The 24,317-nt window shown below is 41.7% G+C and overlaps 1 protein-coding gene across 1 annotated transcript; it reads right to left on the reverse strand.

The window, feature by feature from the left end:
- Positions 1 to 2,372: 2,372 nt before the first annotated feature.
- Positions 2,373 to 6,742, reverse strand: LOC115994580 (probable serine/threonine-protein kinase PIX13). The gene is made up of 6 exons (XM_031118784.1): positions 6,437 to 6,742; positions 5,984 to 6,315; positions 4,640 to 4,775; positions 4,381 to 4,523; positions 3,612 to 3,735; positions 2,373 to 3,099 (listed from the first exon to the last, which is right to left on the reverse strand). Exons 1-6 carry the CDS (start codon positions 6,513 to 6,515, stop codon positions 2,687 to 2,689), a joined length of 1,227 nt encoding a protein of 408 aa, XP_030974644.1. The 5' UTR covers positions 6,516 to 6,742; the 3' UTR covers positions 2,373 to 2,686.
- Positions 6,743 to 24,317: the final 17,575 nt, after the last annotated feature.

Below are 24,317 nucleotides of genomic sequence, written 5' to 3' on the forward strand. Positions count from 1 at the left end.
GACTGCGGAGGCGGGAAAAAAGCCACCACCATAGTCCATGGACTGACGGATATATTGTAATGGGGCGTGGTGGTTTTTTTTTTTTTTTTTTTAATCTCTTATTCTGCAAAAAAAAAAAATCTATCTAAATTTTAATATAAGGATACCATGGTACGTCCATGATTTTCTTTTCTTTTTAGAATAAAAGGTAATTTTTTACTAAACTATAACCTTTTTTAAAAAAAAAAATTTGCATGATTTAAGCAATCGGTGGTGCTTTCCAATTTTATGAATCAATCTCTCAAAGTCAAATTTAATTTAATGAATAACATTGTATAGTTTTGGTATTTATTAAAAACTTTTAATTATATTCCATAACTATTACCTACGTTTAAGCTCACCTGTGAGATTTTTACCCTTCGTAGTTGGTTTTGGTCAGGAAAACGGAAATACCACACATTGAATGTAAGTTCATCAATCTGATTTTGGAGATTTTCTTTTAGGTAGATTGTGAGGGAAAGGGGAGGTAGGGATTCAAATTCTAACCGTAGACATAGAACAACAAGGACTATCTCGTTATCTCTGACAAAATAATCTATTTCTTATTGAAAATCAATTTCAAGGAGTTCATAAACCCAGAATAATTTAGTACTTTATTTGTATTGGTTAGGGAGTACCAAATCCACATGAACCACAGCACAATATACTACCAAGTACCAAATAACATCAGATCTTTTGTGAAAAAAAAAAAAAAAAACAAAATTAAAAGTATTTGTAGAAGTACAGAACTCAAATATTTAGGAATGTATTATAGTTTTGAAATCGTGTAAACATAATTTCTAACATAGCAAATTTCAAAAAGTTGTAAAATTGCGTTCGAAGATACTGAAATTTTGTCCTGAACAAAATATGCTAATTGTGCATGATAACTTTGATAATGAAAGAGGCTTTATTCTTTTTATATTATATTAAAAAAATATCCTTCAACTTTAAAAAGGACATAACTTTAGCTAGCTGTTCATTACATACAAGCTTTTTTGAGATTTGAGTAAACAAATATAATTCTTTTATCAACTTGATTTTAAAATAGGTAATTTGGCATAACCGGTGTCTAAATATGTCCTAACAAAATGTATTATAGTTTTGAAATTGTGTAAACATGATTTCTAAGACAAAAAACTTCATAGAGTTGTAAAATCATATTCATAGTGTTGTGGCAAAGGAGGCAGACCTATTCCAAAGTTGGGTTGAGAAGATGAGGAAGCCGTTCTGAAGATTGGGCTCGGCCTAAGGGAAAGTAAATTAGATGGACCAAATGTTAAGATCCACTATCTCTACCGAGGACACGAGGAGGCTCGAATATGGACATACAGCCGAGCACCTAACTAGTGTCAAGCACAAGTTACTAAGTAATCCTCTCAATGTTAGAAAATTGGGTCTCACCTCTGATAATCGATTTGATAAACAAAAGCAGTGCTACAATCCAGAGAGTCACCTTTACCTCTAAAGTGGTAGGTCCCACATTCGTGTGGAAGATTCTGCCATCATGAGAGCTCTACCAAGAAGAGGGTATAAAAGGGGAAGGAGGATATGGTATGGGGGGTTGAAAAAATTGGGGTGAGAGAAAATAAGAGAAAGACGAGAATATAATCTTTAGGGACTAAGATTCTGCTCGGAACTCAGGAAAGGAAGTTCAGTCAATTGGATACATTCTCGGTCAGGTTATAATCTCATAGCATAACAGTAGATCAATACAAAGACCCAGTCCATCATAGCAATGGACTATTCCTAAGATTTCTCATTGTGGGCCAAGATCATTATCAGAGATCAAATAAATTGAGGGCTTGTGCCCAAAACAGACTAGGGTCGTTGGGCCAACGCACCACACATAGATATAGAAATCGTTTCTTGAACAAAAGATGCTAATTGTGCACGATGATAACTTCGATGGTGACATGGTGAAAGAGGCTTTATTCATTGGATAAAAATAAAAATAAAAATCCTACTTTAAAAGGTCATAAGGCCCATAACTTTAGCCAGGTTGTCCATCACACGGATAAAAAGCTAATTAAAGAAGTGGCCCATAAGCCATTTATAAAGAAGAATAAGTAGTGGCCCAATCTCATCATCAGGGCAGAACCTAGTTTACGGTTCAACTAATCACGTATTTTAATAACTGATAAACAACTTCTTACATGAGCTGAGTCTATGACCATTTTTGTACTAACTTTTTTCATAGTAATTGTGTAACTTATTGTGATTAATGCATAATAAAAGTGGTATCAGTCATGAGTCTATGTATGAAAGTGAAGTACCAGTCGCATAATGTCACCTTAGAAAATTGTAAAAAAAAAAAAAAAAAAAAAAAGTTATATCTCTAATATTGCTTGAAATAACAGAATATCATTTAAGTACCCTTGAGATATTTTCCATTCTATTCAGGACTACATCAGGAAAAAAAACCCTACAATTTCCAGTATTACACTATGATCATCATGTTGAACATAAAATGGCCAGTTACAACTTACAACAACAAAAAAAAATTGTTGTGAATCTAAAGAAATTACTTTGGCCAAAAAATAAAAAAATAAAACCATATTTGACAAGGCTCCCATACAAAAAAAAAAAAAAAAAATCGAGGCACACAATTTTTGTGTGTGTGAAGTATTTTTCTTCACCTTGCTTCGTGTGAAACTTTATGTTTTGATCAAATTTCAGCAGCATGGTGTTTGTACCGATGATGAATAGGATGTTGGCTGTGATGATGAGGTGTAGAATGAGTAGACTTGGTTTTGCAATCCTTTGGTTTTTCCTTGATTGCTTGAAGCCCTTCCAATTCCTCCACCACTTCTTTCATGGCAGGCCGGCTTTTAGGGTCTGATTCTAGGCATTTTAGAGTGAGTTGTCCTGCTTGTAATGCTGCCTTAGTTGAATATTGGCCTTCCATTCGTATATCCATAATGCTCTTCAACTTTCTTTTACTAGAGAGAGATGGCTTAAGCCACTCAACCAGATTTTGCTGCCCATTAGGCCTTTTTGTATCAAGCGCTCGCAATCCGGTTAGCATTTCTAGCAGCACCACTCCAAAACCATAAACATCACTCTTTACATACAAATGACCTGTTGAAGAATTATACAATGGCAAGCGTGTTAGCAGATTTCCTTGATAACAAGCATTAATAGACTGCCATTTTTTAAATTATGGCTTAAATCTTTTCACATGGCCATATTATTAAGCATTCATTTGAATTTTTAAGCTCTTTTGTATCCTTTATCAATCCACTGGCTATAATCATTCCTCGCACGCTTAAATGGCTAGGATGCCAACAGTTAGAAGAGAAGCTAATTTGTTGCCCAAATTTTAGCTAAGTGGATTTTTTGTTGTAAGTTTGATTCTTTCAAACTTCTTGGAGCTCCCAAGCAGTGTTATTTCTAAGGAAGCTAGAGAGTTTAAGGCCCAAATTTCTTTTTGTTTCATTTAAAGCGTATTCATTCAATTTTTTTTTTTTAACACAAGTAGGATGTCTTTAGGAGTATTTGATCTCAACCATGAAACTACAAAGATTTCATTAATGTAAGTAAATTGCAGGACTTCAGAATTCATATATAAAATTTGTTAGAGACGGCATTACCTGTTGCAATGTATTCTGGAGCAGCATAACCATATGTGCCCATAACCCTGGTTGTCACATGTGAGTCACCACCAGAAGGCCCTAATTTTGCCAAGCCAAAATCTGAGATTTTTGCATTGTAATTCTGTAGGAGAAGAAACAGAAAAGTGGAATATATCACTGTCATGTATCCAATGTTGTTAAAATATCTATGCAAATAGGTGATGAGTTTATATTCCTATATCCTGGAAAGCAGCACCCGAGTTTTGCTATAAAAGAGATATGATCTATTTGTGCGTGAGGGTGGGTGATAATAAAGTGAAATTCTTCAACCAGTTTTCACGTCTAGAATACTAGTGCTCTATTTGATTCTATACTCCAACCCCAAACTACTGCTAAAACAACAGTTATACATAACTTCTTTTGTGTCTCATCAATCAAACAAAGCAAAATGCTGACTTAGTAGCCAGAGTAGTTAAAAGGATATATTTATAAACATTAAAGGAAACAAAAAAGTAATTTGGAATAAGCTACCTTCCTATCCAGTTTATGAGTTTATCTGTTTGGCATTGACATTTCTTTTAGTTTTTTTTAGCTTAATTATTTATGTACAACACTGTTTCTAGGTATTGCTATACTTAATCCAACTTTCAACAAATAAGTAAATAATTTTCCAGCAAAAAATTGCATCCAAATGCACTCTTTAGTTCTTATACTCTCAGAAAAAAAATTGGAGCATTACACTAAAACTAGAGGTAGATAAGAAGACATAGGTCAAAGAAAGACAAACCCCATCAAGCAGTATATTTGAGGCCTTAAAATCTCTGTATATGACTTTCTTTTCTGAAGTGTGTAAGAAAGCCAGGCCCCGAGCAGCTCCAATAAGTATTTTGAGTCTTATGTCCCAAGAAAGTGGTTCAATGTTAGGGTTCCCTGCTCAAAGAAAAAACCCCTTTAGTTTGTATTTTATTTGCTGAAAAATAAATAAAAACTCCTTAAGTTAACACAACTAATTCACGGACAAGTCAATTTTCTTCTCAAATTCTTACTTCTAAAAAGATGATTCTCCAAGCTTCCCTTCGACATGAGCTCATACACAAGAAGCAGCTCTTTATCCTCCCAACAGTATCCCAATAGCCTGACCAGGTTGGGATGGGATAGTCTTCCCAGAAAATTTACTTCCGACTACACAATCAAATTGAAATGAAAAAACACTGTTAATATCAGTAGAAATGGTTATATTTGAGGAAAATGATCCTCTCCATTTCATGTTCAAGATTTAATTTTCTAGGTTTAATAGTGTATAGAGTGTCACATCATTCAAAATTTAATTACATGGCACTAGATGCATCTTTAAATTTGTAATATTCAATCTGATTCATGAAACAAATCCATTTCAAATAAGAAAACTGGTTAAGCATAAATCCAGAGGCCTAAACCATACACTATTAGGGTAGTAAACCGAATTGAAAATGTCACTTTCTATTACACAGCATGAGAAATGTCTTAACTTTCTAAAGTACACACAATACAGTTCCCACCATATAATGTAGCCTGTTAATTAATGCATTTGTTTTACAAAGTGACAATTGAGCAGTTGAAAGAATTAAATCACAAATGGATGATCAGTTCACTCAAAGGCATATGTGCATTCTAAAACACGTATTACAAGTTGCTAAACTTTAATGACTTCTAAATACTGATTTATCTCAATTATTGTTTGTTATCCCAAGGATTAGAAGATTGTATGTCCTTAAGGATTAGTAGAACCTCTCTCTCTCTCTCTCTCTCTCTCTCATTTGTTGTGATTAATTGGGTTCCAAACAAAAACTTAATCGGGTTCCAAACAAAAACTTAATCTTGTGCATTTCAAAATTAATGTAACTTGTAAAGAATTGGAACCAAATTAGGGACAGGTTGGATGGTTAAGATTCAAAAATTTGCCACCACACAGCGGGATTAATAGTTTATGCATGCCATATTCTAGTAGCGTGACAGACTGACCAATATCTGGTGCCGTTAAAGACCACATCATCACTTTCTCTTCATTTGTAGATTTGGAATCTGTAGCAAAATAGCATGTGATACAAGTGGGACCCAATCTGTATATGCTGGACTCCACAATTGAATATGAGGCTGAAACATAATCATGATTGCAACCAATAATGACACTAGCTCTTTTTTTTTTTTTTTTTCTTTAATTAGTTCATAGAAATGAAAGAGCATGAAAAAGAATTTTAACTGCCTGCAGCAAAATATAGAAATAAAACTAATCAAGTGCTCAGTGCCAAAAACTTTGTAGCTCAATGGTAACAATTGAATTTAAAAAACAATCAATCAATTAAAAGCTTAATAGAGACTTTGTAAATGAAATTTGCAGTTGAAATTAATACCTGCCACTCTTGAAATCCTTGCATACTTTCTGAATTCAATTTCTTGATAGCAACCACCATTCCAATACCAGCCTTGGAGGGTGCAAGGGTCTTCTCATCCACCCAACCCTTGAAAACTCTGCCAAATCCTCCTTCACCCAACACAGAATCCGACTTGAAATTCTTAGTGGCAGTCTTCAAATCTGTAAAAGTGAATTCTTTCAAGTTGGGTGACTCTAAGATTTTCCCATCAGGATAATCATCCATGCTTAACATACTTGCTCCCTCTGAAAATAGACTTTTGCCGTTGCTGCTGCTTGTTCCTGATGATTCTATAATCTTGCTAGATCCCACTAAAAAAAAAAAAAAAAAAAAAAAAAAAAAAAAACAAAAAACAAAAATTTAGTAGGAAATTTAAAAGAACCCCAGATGATGAACATGTACATGTAATTAAAAACTAGTTTGGAATTGTACCTGGAGTAGTTGTTGCGGTTGTGTTAGCTTCAGCTTCAGCTGGAGGTCCATGAGCTAGAGATCCCAAGCAAAGACCCATATCAACCTATGGTTTTGTTAAAGGTCAACAGGGTTAGGAATAATGCAAATAGAGTGAGGATGAGGCTAGCAAAGATAACAAGGAGATGTGTTGGTAGACAATGGAAAAGTGGAATTGAAATTCTTATGGAGATGATGGAGGAGGACTTTTCTTTTGTTTGGTTGGAGACTTTTTTTTCGTCTCAAAGTTACTACCAGGAAGCCACTAGCATATGTTTATGTTGTCTTATGGTTGGTCCAATATATATAGGCATGCGTTACTAATAGTTTCTACTTTTAACCCTTTCACTTCTTTAATTGTAGCTATTTTTGCAGTCAACCAGACACCAACCAATGGCCGTGTGAGTTGTGACCGTGTCTGTGCAAAAAAAAGCAGTCTTCCCCTAGTAGCGTCCGCGTACAGAAAGAATTATTAGTTATTACACACAGTTTTTTATTTTTTATTTATAACTTTTTTCCAAGAGAATAGGTGAGGATTGGGGGCTCCAATCTATGTTCTTTTATTTGATATCGATGTTAGTGCTGAGTCATGAAACTTTTTGACACATCAGAAAAAAAATAATTATAATTTGTGGATTTAACACTTTGATTTCGTATTTTCTTATTTCATTATTATTATTTTTTTGGGCAGAAACGGGAATTTATTGAACTAGTGAGAAGAAAAGGTCCCAGGAGATAGCTTGTTGGAGTACAATTCTTGCACATCAAAATTAAAAACAGATTGAAGTTCCATAGGAGTATGATAAACAACAAAGTCAGAAGTTTGACCAGTTCCTAATCTAGCTAGAGCATCCACACATCTCTTACCTTTCCGATAAAAGTGATTCATCCTAAAATGAAAAAGTTGGGAAATCAGCAGCTTGCAATCATCCTCAAGAGAAGAAATGAAGTTGTTAGAATAAGAGGAGTAGATAGCAAATCTATAATAGCTAGAATTACAGATATACCATTATAATTTATAGAGATAGATAACGCATACCATAATCATAATTTGTTATTAGTAACTCTAACCTTGAATTATGTTTCTAAGTCAAGAGACCTATGGTTCAATTTACACCTCCTAATGTACCTAAAGGAGATGTTCAAAATTCAAATCCATCTTCCCCTGTAACTATTAAATTATCAACAACAACAAAAACTCTAACTTTGACTAGATAATAGATTTAACAAAAAGCTCAATAAGTTTAGAGAGAACTTTTTTTTTTAATTATTAAGTTGATATATTGTGATATATATATAAAGCTAAAGCTCAAAGAAAATTTAATTAGATTTTAATTGTGGTCTAATTTTGTGTCATGTGCCCACTTAAGTTTTTAATATTTATACCAAGTGAGTTAATGAGTACAAAATACTAAGTGTCCATTTATCTAACTTTTTACTGAAAGTATGCTAAAGCATACTTGTACCTTAAAAAAAGTGAAAAAGTTGAGGGAAAGAGTGAGATTTTAAAAAACTGTACATAAAAGTTAAAAATTAAAAACTAATGTCAAACTCACCCTAAGAGTCCGATATTAATGAACTATAAAAAAAATAAAAATACCAATCATATATTTATTTAACAAAAATCACTGCATGTCTAATTACATTTATTTTTTCTATTAATTTGATTAATTATACATATTTTTATGATAAAAAAATGTGTTTATAATTAAATTCATCTATACATATACCTGGGTTACAAGTTAGTATATATAAAAATAATATTTAGTGCCAATAATAAATACATGTGAAAAAAAAATGTTACACTAATAACAAATTGCACCTCAACTAGTTTTGAAGAAGATTACGATATTTATCATATCTAAAACATTACTTAAAAAAATAAGGTTATTTCTTAGTCAAATGACATGATTATTACCGGAATAGATTACTATCAAGTTGATAGTGACAGTGTCAACATCTGATTCAAAAGGAGGGGAAAAAAAAAAGAAAGAAAGAAAAATCAGCACCCATCCAGATGGACCAGAACTCCAGTACTCTTTATCTAAGCTGGTCTATTTTTATTTTTATTTAAAAAATAAAAAATAAAAAAGGAAAAAAGGGTTTACTATTCATAAAAGAAATAATTAATTAAAAAAAACACAGTCACACAATCACTCTCTTTTCGTCTCTGCTTAAGTAGTGGAAACGTGATAAATAATTGATAACGACAAGCGTGGCCAGTCCAGGTCCGAAGTCCTCTGTGGAACTTCAAAACCTTCGTACACGGTTTCACTGACTTTGATCAGTTTGATGAATATCATTTATTTTATTTAGCTTCTAATCTTGCAGTGTTTTTCACCAGCTCGACCCTACTTGCAAAGACAAAAGTTCTTTCACTTATGTCAGTATCATAGTATCTTTTGATGCATGAGCTTCGCAAAACTTTTTCACATATTAATATCATGACAAATTTTGATTCAAATAACGTCACTTCTAAACGGCTTAGATTGATACCACTTTTATTATGAACTAGTCATAGACCCATGCGTTGTGCGTGATTATTTTTTATGGTGATCTCATTATTATTATTTTGTAATTTGAACTAATTTAATGAAAAGTAATGCATTTCATAATCATATTTATCACAAAATAATTTTTTATTATTGTAGAATTGTTTTATTTAAAATTTGAAACCTTAATTCTACCATAGTTGGTTGACTAATTTTTACATCTCTAAGTCAATTAAACACGTTTTGCATGCTACATGTAAACCTTCTTTTCCATAAGGGTTGAAATAACGTGCGTAATATTTTTTTTTTCTATGGAAGTTAAAAAGAATAAAATTCACCTTGTCTTGATGTTTTCTAAAAATTAAATTTGGAGATTCTCTTTCAATAATTGTGAAAATTCCATGCAATAATTCAGAAGATAATACATGTTACATGTTCATGCTTTGATTGTGTAATTGTATGATTGATTTGGGTTGTAATTTATAAGTTGAATATGGTGGTGTATATCTAAAAGGGTCTAACTATGTTGTTTAGGATATTGAATATAGTGTTGTGTGTGATTTATAAAGTAGCGACAGTTGTAGTAATTAAAAATTGGTTTTTCATTGTCTTTTAAGATAATAAAAACCTTACATCTACTTTTTTTTTTCCAAATAAAACCTTTACATATTTTTTTAACGTGAATTTTTATATATACCTTTATAAGTAAACCCTATACATTTCATTTTCTTAGATGCATAAAAAAAAACATCTATTCCATAATAATAGCGGCTAATTAGTTTTTTCATGTTTCCATTTATAACGTTTCTTACTATTATCATATTTTACTGACTGTTGATTTTCATAATAGAGGCTGTACGGCACCAAGACCTTAGGCCCATACAGACCCCGGGCCCTGCCCCAATTGTACAGTGCGGTGATCCCAGGCCCATACAGGCCCTGGGCCTTGTCCCGTACTGGTTTTGGCCACAGGCCCAGCCGAAAGGTCCAGTCGTCCTACGCCATTCCCGGGGATTCATAAATAACAAACAGGTGTAGGGTATTAAGTTCCAAGGTGGGCTCGGTCAAACGTTTCCGGTCATGTACATGAGTCATTCCCGGGAAAATGTGGTATGCACGGGAGACGGTGCTGCCGAGCATTATCGGTCCAGATGGAATCAAGTTCCAAGATCATAAATGCAGCACCGCCCTCTCACCTAAACATCCACTTAAATCAAATGATATTGGACCTTCAATGGCACAAACGGTGGCTGTAATCATGATCTTCCCACTAACCTTGGCTATAAATAGAAGAAAGATGGGAGAAGAAAGGGGATTTTTTTTTGGGAGAGAAAAGAGTGAAAGAGTGAACATCAAACTGGGCGTTGCTTTGAGTCTCTGCCGAGAACGACCCATAGTAGGAAATCTTCAAGCCCACTACAAATAGATTGTGAGCCCATAATAATCCAAGGCCCATAGGCCTCGTACTTGGTTCTTACAATTGGCGCCCACCGTGGGGCCCTCCTACAAAGCTGTAGTTCGACTGGGACTCAAACGACGAGGATGTCTGAGGAGCGTGCACCAAGCGGCTCCATGGGATCTTCTCGGGGGTCAACATGGAGGGAGAGAAGGCAAAAAAGGCGGGAAGATAGGGAGCACTCAAGAAGGGAGGAAGGGTCCGGACAAGGAGAAGGATCGGCTCAGACACACTGGACGGTTTCGGACGTCTCGGCGCATCGGCGGCATGACGAAAGGGACCGAGAGCTGGAACGGTTACGCAGACTGGTAATGGACCTAGAGCTGGAAGCAAGGGTTCGGCGAGATGAAAGGAATCGCAACTCCCAGCAAAGGAGAAACCAGGGTGAGGCCTCCAGCCGGTCTAATACGCATCGGTCCCGAGACCGGTCGCGCTCCCAAGAGTCGCACCGGCAATCACGGGAACCACGCAATCGACGGAACCGCTCACGGTCGCACGGTTATGATCACCAAGGATCAGAATCACCGGAAGAACGTCTACACCACAATGCCTCCATGGACGCAATGAGCCGGGCTCTACGGATGGCTGCCCGGTCACCGTTTTCCGATGAAATTGAACGGGCCCCTATGCCGAGCAGATTCACACGACCACCATTCAATTCGTATGAGGGAAGGACAGACCCTGTGGAGCATGTTAGCCATTACATCCACATGATGTCTTTGCATGCGCACAACGATGCATTAATGTGTAAGGTTTTTCCCTCTAGTCTCGGTTCCACGGCACTAAGATGGTTCAATGGTTTGCGGAAGGGCTCCATACACAGCTTTGCCGAGCTGATTCAGGAATTCGGCAGCAGGTTCGTGACATGTAGCCGGGTGCAACAGCCGGTTGACGCACTACTTTCCATGAAGATGAGGATTGGGGAAACCCTTCGGAGTTATGCCAGCCGATACTGGGAACTCTATAACGAGATTGGTGGAGGAAATGAGAAAATTGCGGCAAGCACCTTCAGAATGGGGCTCCCTGAGGATTCTGAATTACGGGAGTCACTGACGAGAAGACCCCCCGAGGACATGAGGCAACTGATGAGACGCATAGAGGAGTACAAACGCCTGGAAGATGACCGGTTGCAAAGCAGGGGGAAAGCTCCGTTAGTGGGGAGATCTCGGCAAAACGTTTTGCCGGCAAAACCGAAACGAGACTTCAGAATGCAGGGACCAGAGGGGCAGATCGACGGGGTCAATGTGGTGTTTAAAGAGCCAGTTCACAAGATCCTGGAACGGATCAAAGACGAGCCATTCTTCAGGTGGCCGAACAAAATGGGGGGCGACCCATCTCGGAGGAACCAAAACTTATACTACACCTATCACAGAGACAAGGGGCACACGACTGAACAGTGCCGGGTATTAAAAGATCATCTCGGACAGCTAGCAAGGGCCGGGTACTTAAAAGAGTTTGTAACAGATTCCGTTAACCGAGAAACCGGGCAGGGATCCCAACAGAAAAGGAATCCCCTTCCACCACCCCTGGGGGTAATCGAAGTCATCCATGCCGCACCAAGAAGGGCAGCAGCGGCTAAAAGGATACTGACAGTAGCCTGCGCGGAAGGAGAATCATCCAAAAAGAAGAAAAAAGGTGGACGGCCGACCATCTCGTTCGGAGAAGATGATTTCGAGGGGACGGTCCAACCCCACGACGATGCTTTGGTGGTGACAGCCCGGATAGGCGGATTCCTGGTAAAGAGGGTGATGATTGATCAAGGAAGCGGAGCCGACGTCATGTACCCGGATCTCTTTGAAGGGCTAGGGTTAAAGACCCAGGATTTGGCGAAGTATGACACGCCGTTGGTCTCGTTTGATGGGAGGGTTGTAATTCCCGAGGGGCAGATCTCTCTCCCAGTGAACATGGAAGGCAAGACAGTTATAGTTACATTTATAGTGGTCCGATCATTCGCACCATACACCGCAATCCTGGGAAGGCCGTGGATTCACGCAATGGGGGCTGTCCCGTCCACCCTTCACGTAAAAGTGAAATTTCCTACCGAGAATGGAGTTGCCGTGGTAAGGGGGAATCAGCAGGTGGCGAGGCAGTGCCTCGTCGCCGCGGTCCGGTGGGAGAACGAACAGCTCGGTCGAACTGAGGAGAACGAGAAAGAAAATTCATAGCAATTACAGAAACCCCAGGGGGAAGCTGGGGCGGACGTGGCCGAGGAGGTGCTGAAGGTAAGGATTCTCCCAGATGCTGACAAGTATTTCCAGATAGGTACAAGCATGAACGACCGGGAAAGGGTAGATATGTTGCTGTTCTTATTGCAAAACGTGGACGTTTTTGCGTGGAGCCCGTATGAAGTGCCCGGCGTAGATCCCGAGTTCATTGTCCACAGACTCAATGTGGATCCGTTATTCCCCCCAAAGAAGCAGAAACCGAGAAGAGCGTCGAGGGAACACGTCGAGGCAGTAAACCTGGAGGTACAGCGGCTGAAGGATGCCGGAGCCATAAAGGAGATATTCTTCCCGAAGTGGTTGGCAAACACTGTCGTGGTAAAGAAGAAGAACGGGAAATGGAGAGTTTGTGTGGATTTCACAGACTTGAACAAGGCATGTCCCAAGGACCCATTCCCGATGCCCAAGATTGACCAGCTAGTAGATGCAACGTACGGGCATCCGAGGATGAGCTTCCTGGATGCCTTCCAGGGCTACCACCAAATTGCCTTGGCGCCCGAAGACCGAGAAAAGACTGCATTTATCTCCCCGAATGCGAATTATCACTACGAGGTCATGCCGTTCGGACTAAAGAACGCCGGGGCTACGTATCAGAGAATGATGACGAGAATGTTCCGAGAAAAAATTGGATGCACGGTTGAAGTTTATATCGATGATATGGTGGTGAAAAGCAGAATTGAGTCGCAGCACACCGAAGATCTCCGGGGAGTGTTTGAGATACTACGTCGGTATAAATTGCGCTTGAATGCCGAAAAGTGCACTTTCGGAGTGGGGGCTGGTAAGTTCCTGGGGTATCTGATCTCTACTCGGGGTATAGAAGCCAACCCCGACCAGATAGAAGCCGTGAACCGCCTCAAACCACCAAGCAATCCCAAAGAGGTGCAAGTGCTCACTGGAATGCTAGCGGCCCTGAACAGATTCATCTCCAAGTCTGCCGACCGTTGCCGGCCCTTTTATCAGCTTCTGAAAAAGTGGAAGGGGTTTCTATGGGACGAGAGCTGCGATGAAGCCTTTCGAGAGCTAAAGGAATATTTGGCAAAGGCGCCGAGGTTGACGGCCCCGGATCCCGGAGAGGATCTGTTTATGTATCTCGCTGTCACCGACCATGCGGTAAGTGCTGTGTTGCTAAGGGACCGGGGAGTGCAGATGCCGGTGTATTACGTGAGCAAAACCTTGGTCGATGCCGAGACAAGGTACCTGCCTCTCGAGAAGTTAGTTTTGGCTCTGGTGCACGCAACGAGAAAGTTGCCACATTACTTCCAGGCACACACAGTGTTCGTCCTCACCGAGTATCCATTGCAGTCACTATTGAAGAGATCAGACTTCACAGGGCGGATTGCCAAGTGGGGGACTCGGTTGGGATCGTTTGACATAAGATACCGGCCTAGAAGCTCGGTGAAGGGACAGGTTCTGGCCGACTTCATCGCAGAGTTTACACCCAAGGATGAAGGCAAAATAATCTGTAGTACGGAGATTCGCCCATGGAGGTTATTTGTGGACGGTGCATCGAATGCTATGGGGGCCGGGGCCGGTATTGTCATTGTCACCCCGGAGGGTATACGACTGGAACACTCCCTCAGACTGGGGTTCAAAGCCTCGAACAACGAAGCCGAATACGAAGCCATGTTGGCCGGATTGAGGGCAGTATTACATCTGGGCGCAAAGGACATAGAGATCTACTCTGATTCTCGACTGGTGGTTTATCAGATCACTGGGGACTTCGAAACTCGGGACCCCAGAATGAAAGCTTATCTCGGCGCGGCAAAGCAGATTATCAGTCAGTTTGGAACGGTAAAGATATCCCAGGTAGCCCGGTCACAAAACAAGCACGCTGACTCTCTTGCCACGTTAGCCTCATCGGCTACCGAGGATACGCCAAGGCTCATCACGGTAGAACTTGTAAAGGAGCCAAGCATCCAGGTGAAGAATGTTCCCAACCAAGCCGGAGTAGAGATTGCGCAGGTGGCAGTAGCTGGTCCAAGTTGGATGAGCCCGATCATAGACTTCCTTGCCGAGGATAAAGTTCCGGAGAATGAGGCCGAGGCCAACAAGATTCGGCGAATGGCTCCCAGATACTGGCTGTCTTCAGACCGAAAATTGTACCGAAGATCCTTTGCAGGCCCTTACCTCTTATGCCTACATCCAGACAGGGTCAAAGAGCTCCTGACCGAGCTGCATGAGGGAGTGTGCGGCGGGCATGCCGGGGGACGATCTTTGGCACACCGAGCAATGACACAGGGGTTTTGGTGGCCACAGATGCAGAAGGATGCCGCCGAATACGTACGAAGTTGCGAACAATGTCAAAAGCACGCCCCAATGATCCATCAACCTGCAGGACAGCTAAATCCTGTCAGCAGCCCGTGGCCATTTGCACAATGGGGGCTTGACATCCTTGGGCCTTTCCCCCGGGCAACGGGGAACCGCCGTTTTGTATTGGTGGCTGTAGATTACTTCACAAAGTGGGCTGAAGCAGAGGCCTTGGCTAATATCCGGGATTCCGACGTGAAAAAATTTGTATGGAAAAACATAGTTACACGGTTTGGGGTGCCGAATTCGCTGGTATCAGACAATGGGCTGCAGTTCGACAGCAATGCTTTCCGGAGCTTTTGTAGTAAGCTTGGCATCAAAAACAAGTATTCAACCCCGGCATACCCACAAAGCAACGGCCAAGCTGAAGCGGTAAACAAGACTATCTTGAACGGGCTCAAAAGAAGGTTGGACGGAGCAAAGGGAAGATGGGCGGAAGAGCTACCCAGTGTATTATGGGCGTACCGCACGACCCCTAGGAGATCCACGGGTGAAACCCCGTTCTCCCTGACATACGGCTCGGAAGCAGTCATACCAACCGAGGTGAGCTTATGCAGTGCACGGGTCGCCGGGTTTGACCCCGTACAGAACGCCGACCTGATGATGGAGCGTTTGGATTGGCTAGAAGAATGCAGGGAGGCTGCAACCATACGTCTTGCCGAGTATCAACAGAAGCTGGCCCAAAGGTACAACCGAAATGTAAAGAGCAGGGAGTTCATTGCCGGGGAACTAGTATTAAGAAGGGTAGTGGGAAACATGCGGGACTTGACTGCAGGGAAGCTCGCTCAGAGTTGGGAAGGACCATACAGAGTCACAGCTATTGCGGGTGCAGGGGCCTACTACTTGGAAGACCTTGACGAGAGGCCACTCCCCCGACCATGGAACGCCAACAACTTGAAGAAGTTCTACGCATAATCATCGGTGTAAGCCATTACTTGTATCCCATTGAAATTAAGAGCATGATGAATCCTTTTGTATAAGCTATTTTTCATTCCTTAGCCGTACGCCGGAAGAATCACCATCAAATCTCAAAGGACAGAAGCCTGACTCTCGGTTCGATCATTATCACCGAGCAGGCGGAAACCTACAAATAATAATCTAAGGACAGAAACCTGATCCTCGGCTCGATCACTATCGCCGAGCAGATGGAAACCTACAGATAAGTCTCTAAGGACAGAAGCCTGACCCTCGGTTCGATCACTATCGCCGAGCAGGCGGAAACCTACAAATAATAATCTAAGGACAGAAACCTGATCCTCGGCTCGATCACTATCGCCGAGCAGGTGGAAACCTACAGATAAGTCTCTAAGGACAGAAGCCTGACCCTCGGTTCGATCACTATCGCCGAGCAGGCGGAAACCTACAAATAATAATCTAAGGACAGAAACCTGATCCTCGGCTCGGTCACTATCGCCGAGCAGGTGGAAACCTACAGATAAGTCTCTAAGGACAGAAGCCTGACCCTCGGTTCGATCACTATCGCCGAGCAGGCGGAAACCTACAAATAATAATCTAAGGATAGAAACCTGATCCTCGGCTCGATCACTATCGCCGAGCAGGTGGAAACCTACAAATAATTCTCTAAGTACGAAAACCTGACCCTCGGCTCGATTCCCGGTTCAGCCAAAGCCTAACCCGACCCTTTTTCAAATACTAAGTCAAAAAGCGCTCTCAAAATACACTAAGCGCCGCGTAAATGGTTCTCGGGGGTACTATTACATTAAGCCGCCATAGCACTGGCGTGGTTCAAGCAAAACACGAACAGAGATAATTTCATTCGACAAATTCAAACGGAAAAAGAAAACGGACTTCTAATTAAAGTAGAGCAATTGTTCGGTCACCACATCCCGGTGACATAGGCAAATAAAACCAACAAAATAAAACAAATGTTCGGTCACCGCATCCCGGTGACGTGAGCAAGTAAAACTAATAAAATGAAAGTGAGCAAGCAAGATAAAAGCAAAATTAGCGGGGAGGTTGGTTCGGTGGTATCACTTCCTGCTGGCCGGCCAAAGAAAAAGGCGGGGCCTCACCGAGAAGCTCCTGCACAGTCGGGATACTGGTGACTTCCATTTCCTCAGGCTCGGCGTGAGCATCGATTTGCTCAACCAGCTCCCTCATACTGGCTGTCTCTTCCTCGTCAATCGCCACCGGGGTACCCTGAGCAGCAGGGGCGGGGCTCGGGAATGGGATTTGGCCGGGGTCTCTCAGATGCGAATCCTCAGGAACGCCCATTGCCTGAAGGGCGGCAAACCACCCGGCCTCAAAGCCCATATTCCTAGCCCGAGCAACCACCGGCTCTACAGAGTTTTCGGCATCAGCAAAGCCGACATCATACCATTTCTGCTCCGCGGCTGCCAAGCCTGCCCTAAGGTCAGCTATCTCCTCGGCATTGGAGGTGTTAAGGCTGATAGCTTGGGCTAGCTTAAGCTCCGTCTCATTCTGCTGGGTTAGGAGCTCCGCACACCTTTTCTCGGCAAGGGACCGGTTCTTCTCGGCAATTGCTGCCTTTTTCTCAGCAGACTCGGCGGCCTTCAGTTTTTCCTTAGCCGTTTTCACCGCCGCCTCGCGCGCCTCCTTCTCGCGCTCGCTCTCCTCAGCAAGCTCCCTTGCCCGAGCAGCCACAATGTGGGCCATTTGAGCAGCCTAGCAAGGACAAAAGTTAGAAAAAAGACAAAAGGAAACCTGTATGAAGAACTAGATAGACAAAAAAATTACCGCAATGGCGTGCCACTCTAACCGGCGCCCTACGGACTCCTCGGATCCATCCTCGAAAGCATGCACATCCTCCGGAAGTTGGAGAGCTTCGGCCAAAGATTGGGCAATACGGCCGCCCTCGCCTTTATCCCACATCCGAATGCAGGCGGTTGACGGCAATGGTTTGCCGTCCAGAAGGATCTTCGGCTCCCACGCAGGAGCCACTTGGGAGGAGGACGCGCCCCCCGTGCCGGCTTCAGTCGGCGGCTCACGGATAACAATACCACCTGTTGGACGGGGAGGAGTCTGGGCAGCGACCTCGCCCGGGCAAGTGGAAGGTTGATCAGTGACCTTTTGCTTCTTCCGGGCACGTCCGGCCTGCGGTGGGGGTGAAGGCTGCGGCACTTGACCCCGGCCCTCTGGAGGAGGGGGCTGATTGGATTGTCGGGCACCGGGCACAAACCGTTCTACCGACAGCACTTTTCTAGATACCATCTTTCCCTTAGGCCGGGCAGCTCTAGCTAAAAGGGCGGCCGCTTCTATCACTTGTTGTTGGTTCACGGCGGCCGGATTCTCGGGGATTGGCTGCTCTTGCGCTTGGCCTTGCTGCACGGCTTCGTGGGCTAACTCCCTGATGCGCCGGGATGCTTTTTCCGCGGATTCGTCTCTCAAAGGGGCTAGCTCGTCTGCGCAAGTAACCCGCCGGCCAAATTCCCTCGCTTCCCCGGTTGTAAGACTCGGCGGTAAAAAGTTCACGTACCGAACGTCTATATACGACAGCAGGGGGCTGTCAACTATCAGGGCCTGCTTGAACGGCTGCCAAGTAGAATAAACCGGCTCCACACCGAGGATCAAATGCGAAGCCCGGAGTTGCCCGTCCCAATGCACGTATATCTCAGAGCGGAGGACGAAGTTTAAGTCTTTGGCGTGGACGACTCTGAGGTCCTGCACAAACACTTTGCCGTCTGCAAAAGATCAAATGACGCATTAGTCTCTAATCATAAAAATTCTTTTTACCGAGAGGAAGAAAAAGAGAGGCGAAAGAAAGCAGTTATATGAAGGGGATGGAACGAACCCACTTCACGCGGCGTAAGGGGGCAAGGAAACTCCCCGGCAAACCAATTGCCGCTCACCCTAACGAACTCATTGGCGGAATTCCTGTTCGAATCAGGTAGGCATGATATCAGCCGTACCCGTGCATCCCTTGTCTTTAGGTAATAACCGGTGGCTTTGCTCCCACAGAGCCTATACATTTGGTTAATGTCATGGTGGTCTAACTGTAAGTTAAAGGTGTGGTTCAACTTACTGACGCAACTAACTACCCGGTAAAAGTTGGGGGGAAGTTGGTCCGGGCACAGCCCGTAGTAAGTGAGTGTGTTTATTAAGAGGGGATCCACGGGGAACCTGACCCCACCTTCTAGAATGGACATCAAAGGAAAGAAGGCTATACCATGCCCTCGGTGGAGTTCAATATCGCTCTCATGGCAGTAGGCCACATCCACGTCATTGGGAATGTTAAATTTACTCCTAAAGGTGGCCAAAGCAGCCGGGGACTCTAGGAGGTAAGAGTAACCCATCTATAACGCCTAAAAATACGAAAGTAAACTCAAAGAAATGAAAGTTGAAAGGAAAAGGAAGGGGAAGAAAAACTTACTTTGGGTTCTAAGGAGGAAAAGAACACTGGGTAAGCAAGCGCACAGAAATGTGGTCGGCAGAGAAAAAGAACTCTAAAGATTGGCAGAGGAAAAATGGGATGCTGTTCAGAGGGAGGTTATTTATAGAGGAAAGAAAAGTGAATGGAGGAAGAAGAAGCGTCTGAATCAAGCATTAAATGGGCGCGGTCTACGAGCAGTCCAACGAACGCCAAGCATAACCAATCCGCACGTCGCTTCGGTCCTCGAACCGTCAAGCAATAATGACGACTGCGCCTGGCGCCGCGAAACGGCGCGTCTTTTGAGATGAATATTAAATGAGAAATGACGGTCAGAAGTCCCAGGCTAAAAGACTCCCGAGGTCAAAAGGTCCCATGCTGCTCCTTGATTCTTCTCGATGACCGAGTATGAATCAAGGGGGGGCTATTGTACGGCACCGAGACCTTAGGCCCAAACAGACCCCGGGCCCTGCCCCAATTGTACAGTGCGGTGATCCCAGGCCCATACAGGCCCTGGGCCTTGTCTCGTACTGGCTTTGGCCACAGGCCCAGCCGAAAGGTCCAGTCGTCCTACGCCATTCCCGGGGATTCATAAATAACAAACAGGTGTAGGGTATTAAGTTCCAAGGTGGGCTCGGTCAAACGTTCCCGGTCATGTACATGAGTCATTCCCGGGAAAATGTGGTATGCACGGGAGACGGTGCTGCCGAGCATTATCGGTCCAGATGGAATCAAGTTCCAAGATCATAAATGCAGCACCGCCCTCTCACCTAAACATCCACTTAAATCAAATGATATTGGACCTTCAATGGCACAAACGGTGGCTGTAATCATGATCTTCCCACTAACCTTGGCTATAAATAGAAGAAAGATGGGAGAAGAATGGGATTTTTTTTTTTTGGGGAGAGAAAAGAGTGAAAGAGTGAACATCAAACTGGGCGTTGCTTTGAGTCTCTGCCGAGAACGACCCATAGTAGGAAATCTTCAAGCCCACTACAAATAGATTGTGAGCCCATAATAATCCAAGGCCCATAGGCCTCGTACTTGGTTCTCACAGAGGCATTAAATGAGAATTAAATTCTTCGAACCTTTCATTAGATTTTAAAAGTCATGGTGTGTGAAGAATATAAGCATTTAAGGACTTTTTTATATATTTTATTATTTATAAATAATGTTAAATGAAATGTCAAAAAAAAAAAAAGATTTTGAAAATTTTCATCTTTATTTCTTATATATTTCTATTATTATTGGAGAACGATTTCCTTTTAGTTTTGATAATAAATATGATTTTCTAGATTAGAGTTTGATTAGTTTCAAGTTTAAATTTTGTATGATTTTATTTAATTGTTGATTATATGATTTAATTAAGTGAATTTAACGATTTATTTATTTGCATTGTAAAGTTTATAATAACATTCGTAGGGTCATCTTTAATTAATTTTTTACTCCTTCAACCGTCGGTAATTAATGGTTACTAATTAATTTATCTAATTGACGTTTGATTTCTTTTACTAATCTCTTTCTCTCTCTCTTTGTTAACATCCTATTGTTTTCCCAAATTTGATGATAATTCTAATGTACTAAATATGCATATTGTAACGTTTATTTTTATTTTTATTTTACTCCATTTTGCTGCCATGAAATTAGTACATCCATAGCTATTAGTTTATTATTTTATGATATGTTTGGTTTGATATTATTATTATTATTATAAATTTAGTGTTTCTAAAATAGCACGTGTTTTGTATTCTCTTTTTCTATTAATGCATTGTAACTTTTTATGGGAATACTTTATAAGAAATTGTTTATTCTTTTTTTTTTTTTTAATTGAGTGGTTCTAAATTGATATTTGTTTTGGATTTCATTTTTCCATTGATGCATTGTAACATTTCATGGGAAGACTTTATAATAACAATTTTTATTTATTGAATAAAATATTATACGTTTAATTTTAAAAAAAATGAGACAAAATATAAATAATTATGATATGGAGGATGTTGCTAAATTTAAATGTTGAATAAAATAATAAAAATGAAATGTATAGCAATAAACACCATATTATTTTAGTTATGCTATGTAATAAAATAATATTATATTTTTATATACTATCTTTATAATGCAATAATATAATGTGGAGCCCAATAGTTAACGGGCCAGGCCCATTTACTCGTGGGGAGTCCAAAAGCCCAAGCCGAGGAGGGTTACGGCCCAAGCTCAACAATATAAAGCACAAGGTAGCCTTGGGATACAGCCGAGGACAGTTCAGTCCTCGGCAGACCCAAAGTCCCACCGTAAAGAGGGGCAAAAACGGTATAGGACTAAACTTGAAAAAAAATCTAAAATATCCAGGAAAAGCTGCCCTTACTGCCATTCAATACTCTGCACCTGACAGAGTCGTATTCTTCGGCTTTTACAACCACCCCCAACGACTTTGGGTATGAGCTGATGGGACAAGTATCAGTCATGGAAAGTTTGACCCTACACGTGGACGAAGGACAGTGAACGCAGGCTAGTATAAAAGGAAAGGTGAGTAATCTAGAGAGAGGGCTGGGAAAAATGGCCAAAACCCAGAACCTCCTAGCCCACCTCCAGGAGAAAGACTCCAGGAGTGAAGAAAACTGAACCAGGTACGAACACCATGAAAAACCCACCGTCTGGTGACCAGGGCCTAGCCTTTCAAACCCATGCTCTACAAATGATATTGTTTGGGCCATTTCACGTGCGAACCCAACACTGTTACGGTTCGTTACAAAATCGTGTCCTTACAATTGGCGCCGTCTGTGGGAAAGGCTTGTGTCTTGGCACTGGTGGTGGGTAGATACCATTCTTCACATCATTTTCAGTAGTTCGATATAGTGTTTTAGAGTAAAGTCCCACTAGGGGCTACGTTTCTTCACTAGGGGCTGCGCTTTGTAGCGTCAATAGCACGATTGGTTCCAGGGGCTTGGCCGAGAGGCTGGTCCCTTTAAACCAAGATCCTACGCCATAGCCGAGGGGATAATTCCCCCAACTACTTATCAAAACCGGGTTTTGACAAAACCAAGGCATTGCATGGTCCTCGGACTCAAGCCTATGAGGAAACCAACTACTTGGACGAGAAAACTGGGTTTTGGACAGAACCAAGGCATTGCATGGTCCTCGGACTCAAGCCTATGGGGAAACCAACTACTTAGATGAGAAAAAGATTGAGTTTAATAAAAATTCTAAGTTACTCAATCCTCGGCTCAAATACTGTAAAAGGTTAATGCCAATAGAAGTGTTAAGAAGATGGTGAAACGCCCCACTATTCAGTAACCTAGGGGGGCTGTTCATTTTGCGGGTGATATGTCCTCGGATGGTTACTTCCTACGCCGCATCGAGCATTCAGCTATCATCTCGGCTAGTTTTGGGGTAAGTATTGTTTTTCACAGGTCGGCATTGTTATGCCAAACAACTCTATTAAAGTTATGGTGATATCTTTGTCTTAGCAAGCATTTTGGCCCTAGGTGTCATTGATTCAAATGCTATGTTATTGTGCCGAACAGCACTTGCAAATTCATAATAGCGCCCTTCTCTTTGACAAAGGATTAGGGCCCCAAGTATTGTACTCTAAGGTCGGCGGTATTGTGCCATGCCGACTCAGTAAGCTCATCATAATGTCCTTTCTTTTCCTGCCTAACAGGAGTTTCAGCCCTAAATATCATTTGTTCGATTCAGTATTATTAAGCCGGATTGTTTTTATAAACACAGAGCAAGATCTTTTTATTAACTGGAACTTTGGTTCTAGACGTCGGTCACGGTTTAAAAATAAATAAAAAATCACAAGATTGTATGTCTATGCATTGTGTTATCATTTCGAAAATATAGAGATAGAGCATGTGAAGTAAAGTGATAACAATTTTTATTAATATAAAGATGTATTACAACGAACAAAGAGGGGCTTAAATAAGCCTATACAAAAGGTAGATTGCCAAAACAATAAATAAATAAATAAATAAAAAGCCATACATTAAGTAAACAGTCAGATCTCTGTTTGAGTTCGTCTCCGAAGTCCTTCCAAACTCTGCCTCAGTAGCGCCCATATTGAGAGAAGGACCTTCTTAAGAAGAAGATGGAGGAGATGAATGAAAAGAAGGAGGAGAAGAAGAGGGAAGAGATGAAAAGAAAGAAAAAGGAGTAAAAGAGGGAGAAGGAAAAGCACCAGGATGGATCTGGTGGTGGAAGGAAGAAGAAAGAGAGGCAAAATGAGGCACCAGTGAACGAAGAGAGGAAGAAGCAGGGATACTTAGTCCCTGCCTCAGTCCTGACTCCTAACACACCGGTGCCATGTTAGGTATGCTCATGAGAGAGCGGTTGGTACTGATAATGGGTGTCTTCGACTCAGTCACGCTGAAAGTTTGACATGACGAGTCCCTGCTTCAGATTTTGGCTGAAAGGAAGGTGAGACAAATCTTGAGTCTCCGCCATCCTTGTCCTGACCGAGCCATTTCGAGTTTTATTAGAACATGGTGCTTTTGGGAGGGGTATGGTTCCTTCATTGCTTATTGCTATGGTGAACGTATCACAATTTAAGGTATCACCAGAGGGTAAAAGTAAACTCTGGGAGGAGTCTAAGGGTTTCAGATTTGGGGTGATTAAAGGGGCTCATGTGTGGGAGAAACAACTCTCGCCTTTTCTTTTTATATGAGGGGCGAAGCGGAAGGAACTTAATATGTTCAGATCTCCAAGGAAATCTGCAAACAAGAATATGCCCGTTCCACTTCCCCACATCATCAATAACCATTAAATCTGAAAGGACTCGTAAAGGGAAACTATTAAAGACACGCTTTGGATAGCCAAACGGCATGAGCGCGCCGTGAATAAATTAAGAGGAACATCTCGTAGACCGGTACATTTCCTAGGCAGGTGGAGAACCGCCAACATCAATGAAAGGCTGAATTAAATGAGCCATAATAAAGGCTCGGTATTACAAAACCCCATTTTCCAACCAAGAGGTCGGACAACAGGGTTTTGAGGGGCTATTGTGGGGCCCAACAGTTAACGGGCCAGGCCCATTTAC

The sequence above is a fragment of the Quercus lobata genome, chromosome 6 (genome assembly GCF_001633185.2).
Source record: "Quercus lobata isolate SW786 chromosome 6, ValleyOak3.0 Primary Assembly, whole genome shotgun sequence".
Classification (NCBI taxonomy): Eukaryota; Viridiplantae; Streptophyta; class Magnoliopsida; order Fagales; family Fagaceae; genus Quercus; species Quercus lobata.

Excerpts from the sequence above, each read along its gene's own strand:
- LOC115994580 (XM_031118784.1), bottom strand. The coding sequence starts at position 6,515 with ATGGGTCTTTGCTTGGGATCTCTAGCTCATGGACCTCCAGCTGAAGCT. Across the intron at positions 6,316-6,436 it reads AACCGCAACAACTACTCCAG|TGGGATCTAGCAAGATTATA; the intron begins GTACAATTCCAA and ends TTTTTTTTTTAG. Across the intron at positions 3,736-4,380 it reads CAAATATACTGCTTGATGGG|AATTACAATGCAAAAATCTC; the intron begins GTTTGTCTTTCT and ends CTTCTCCTACAG.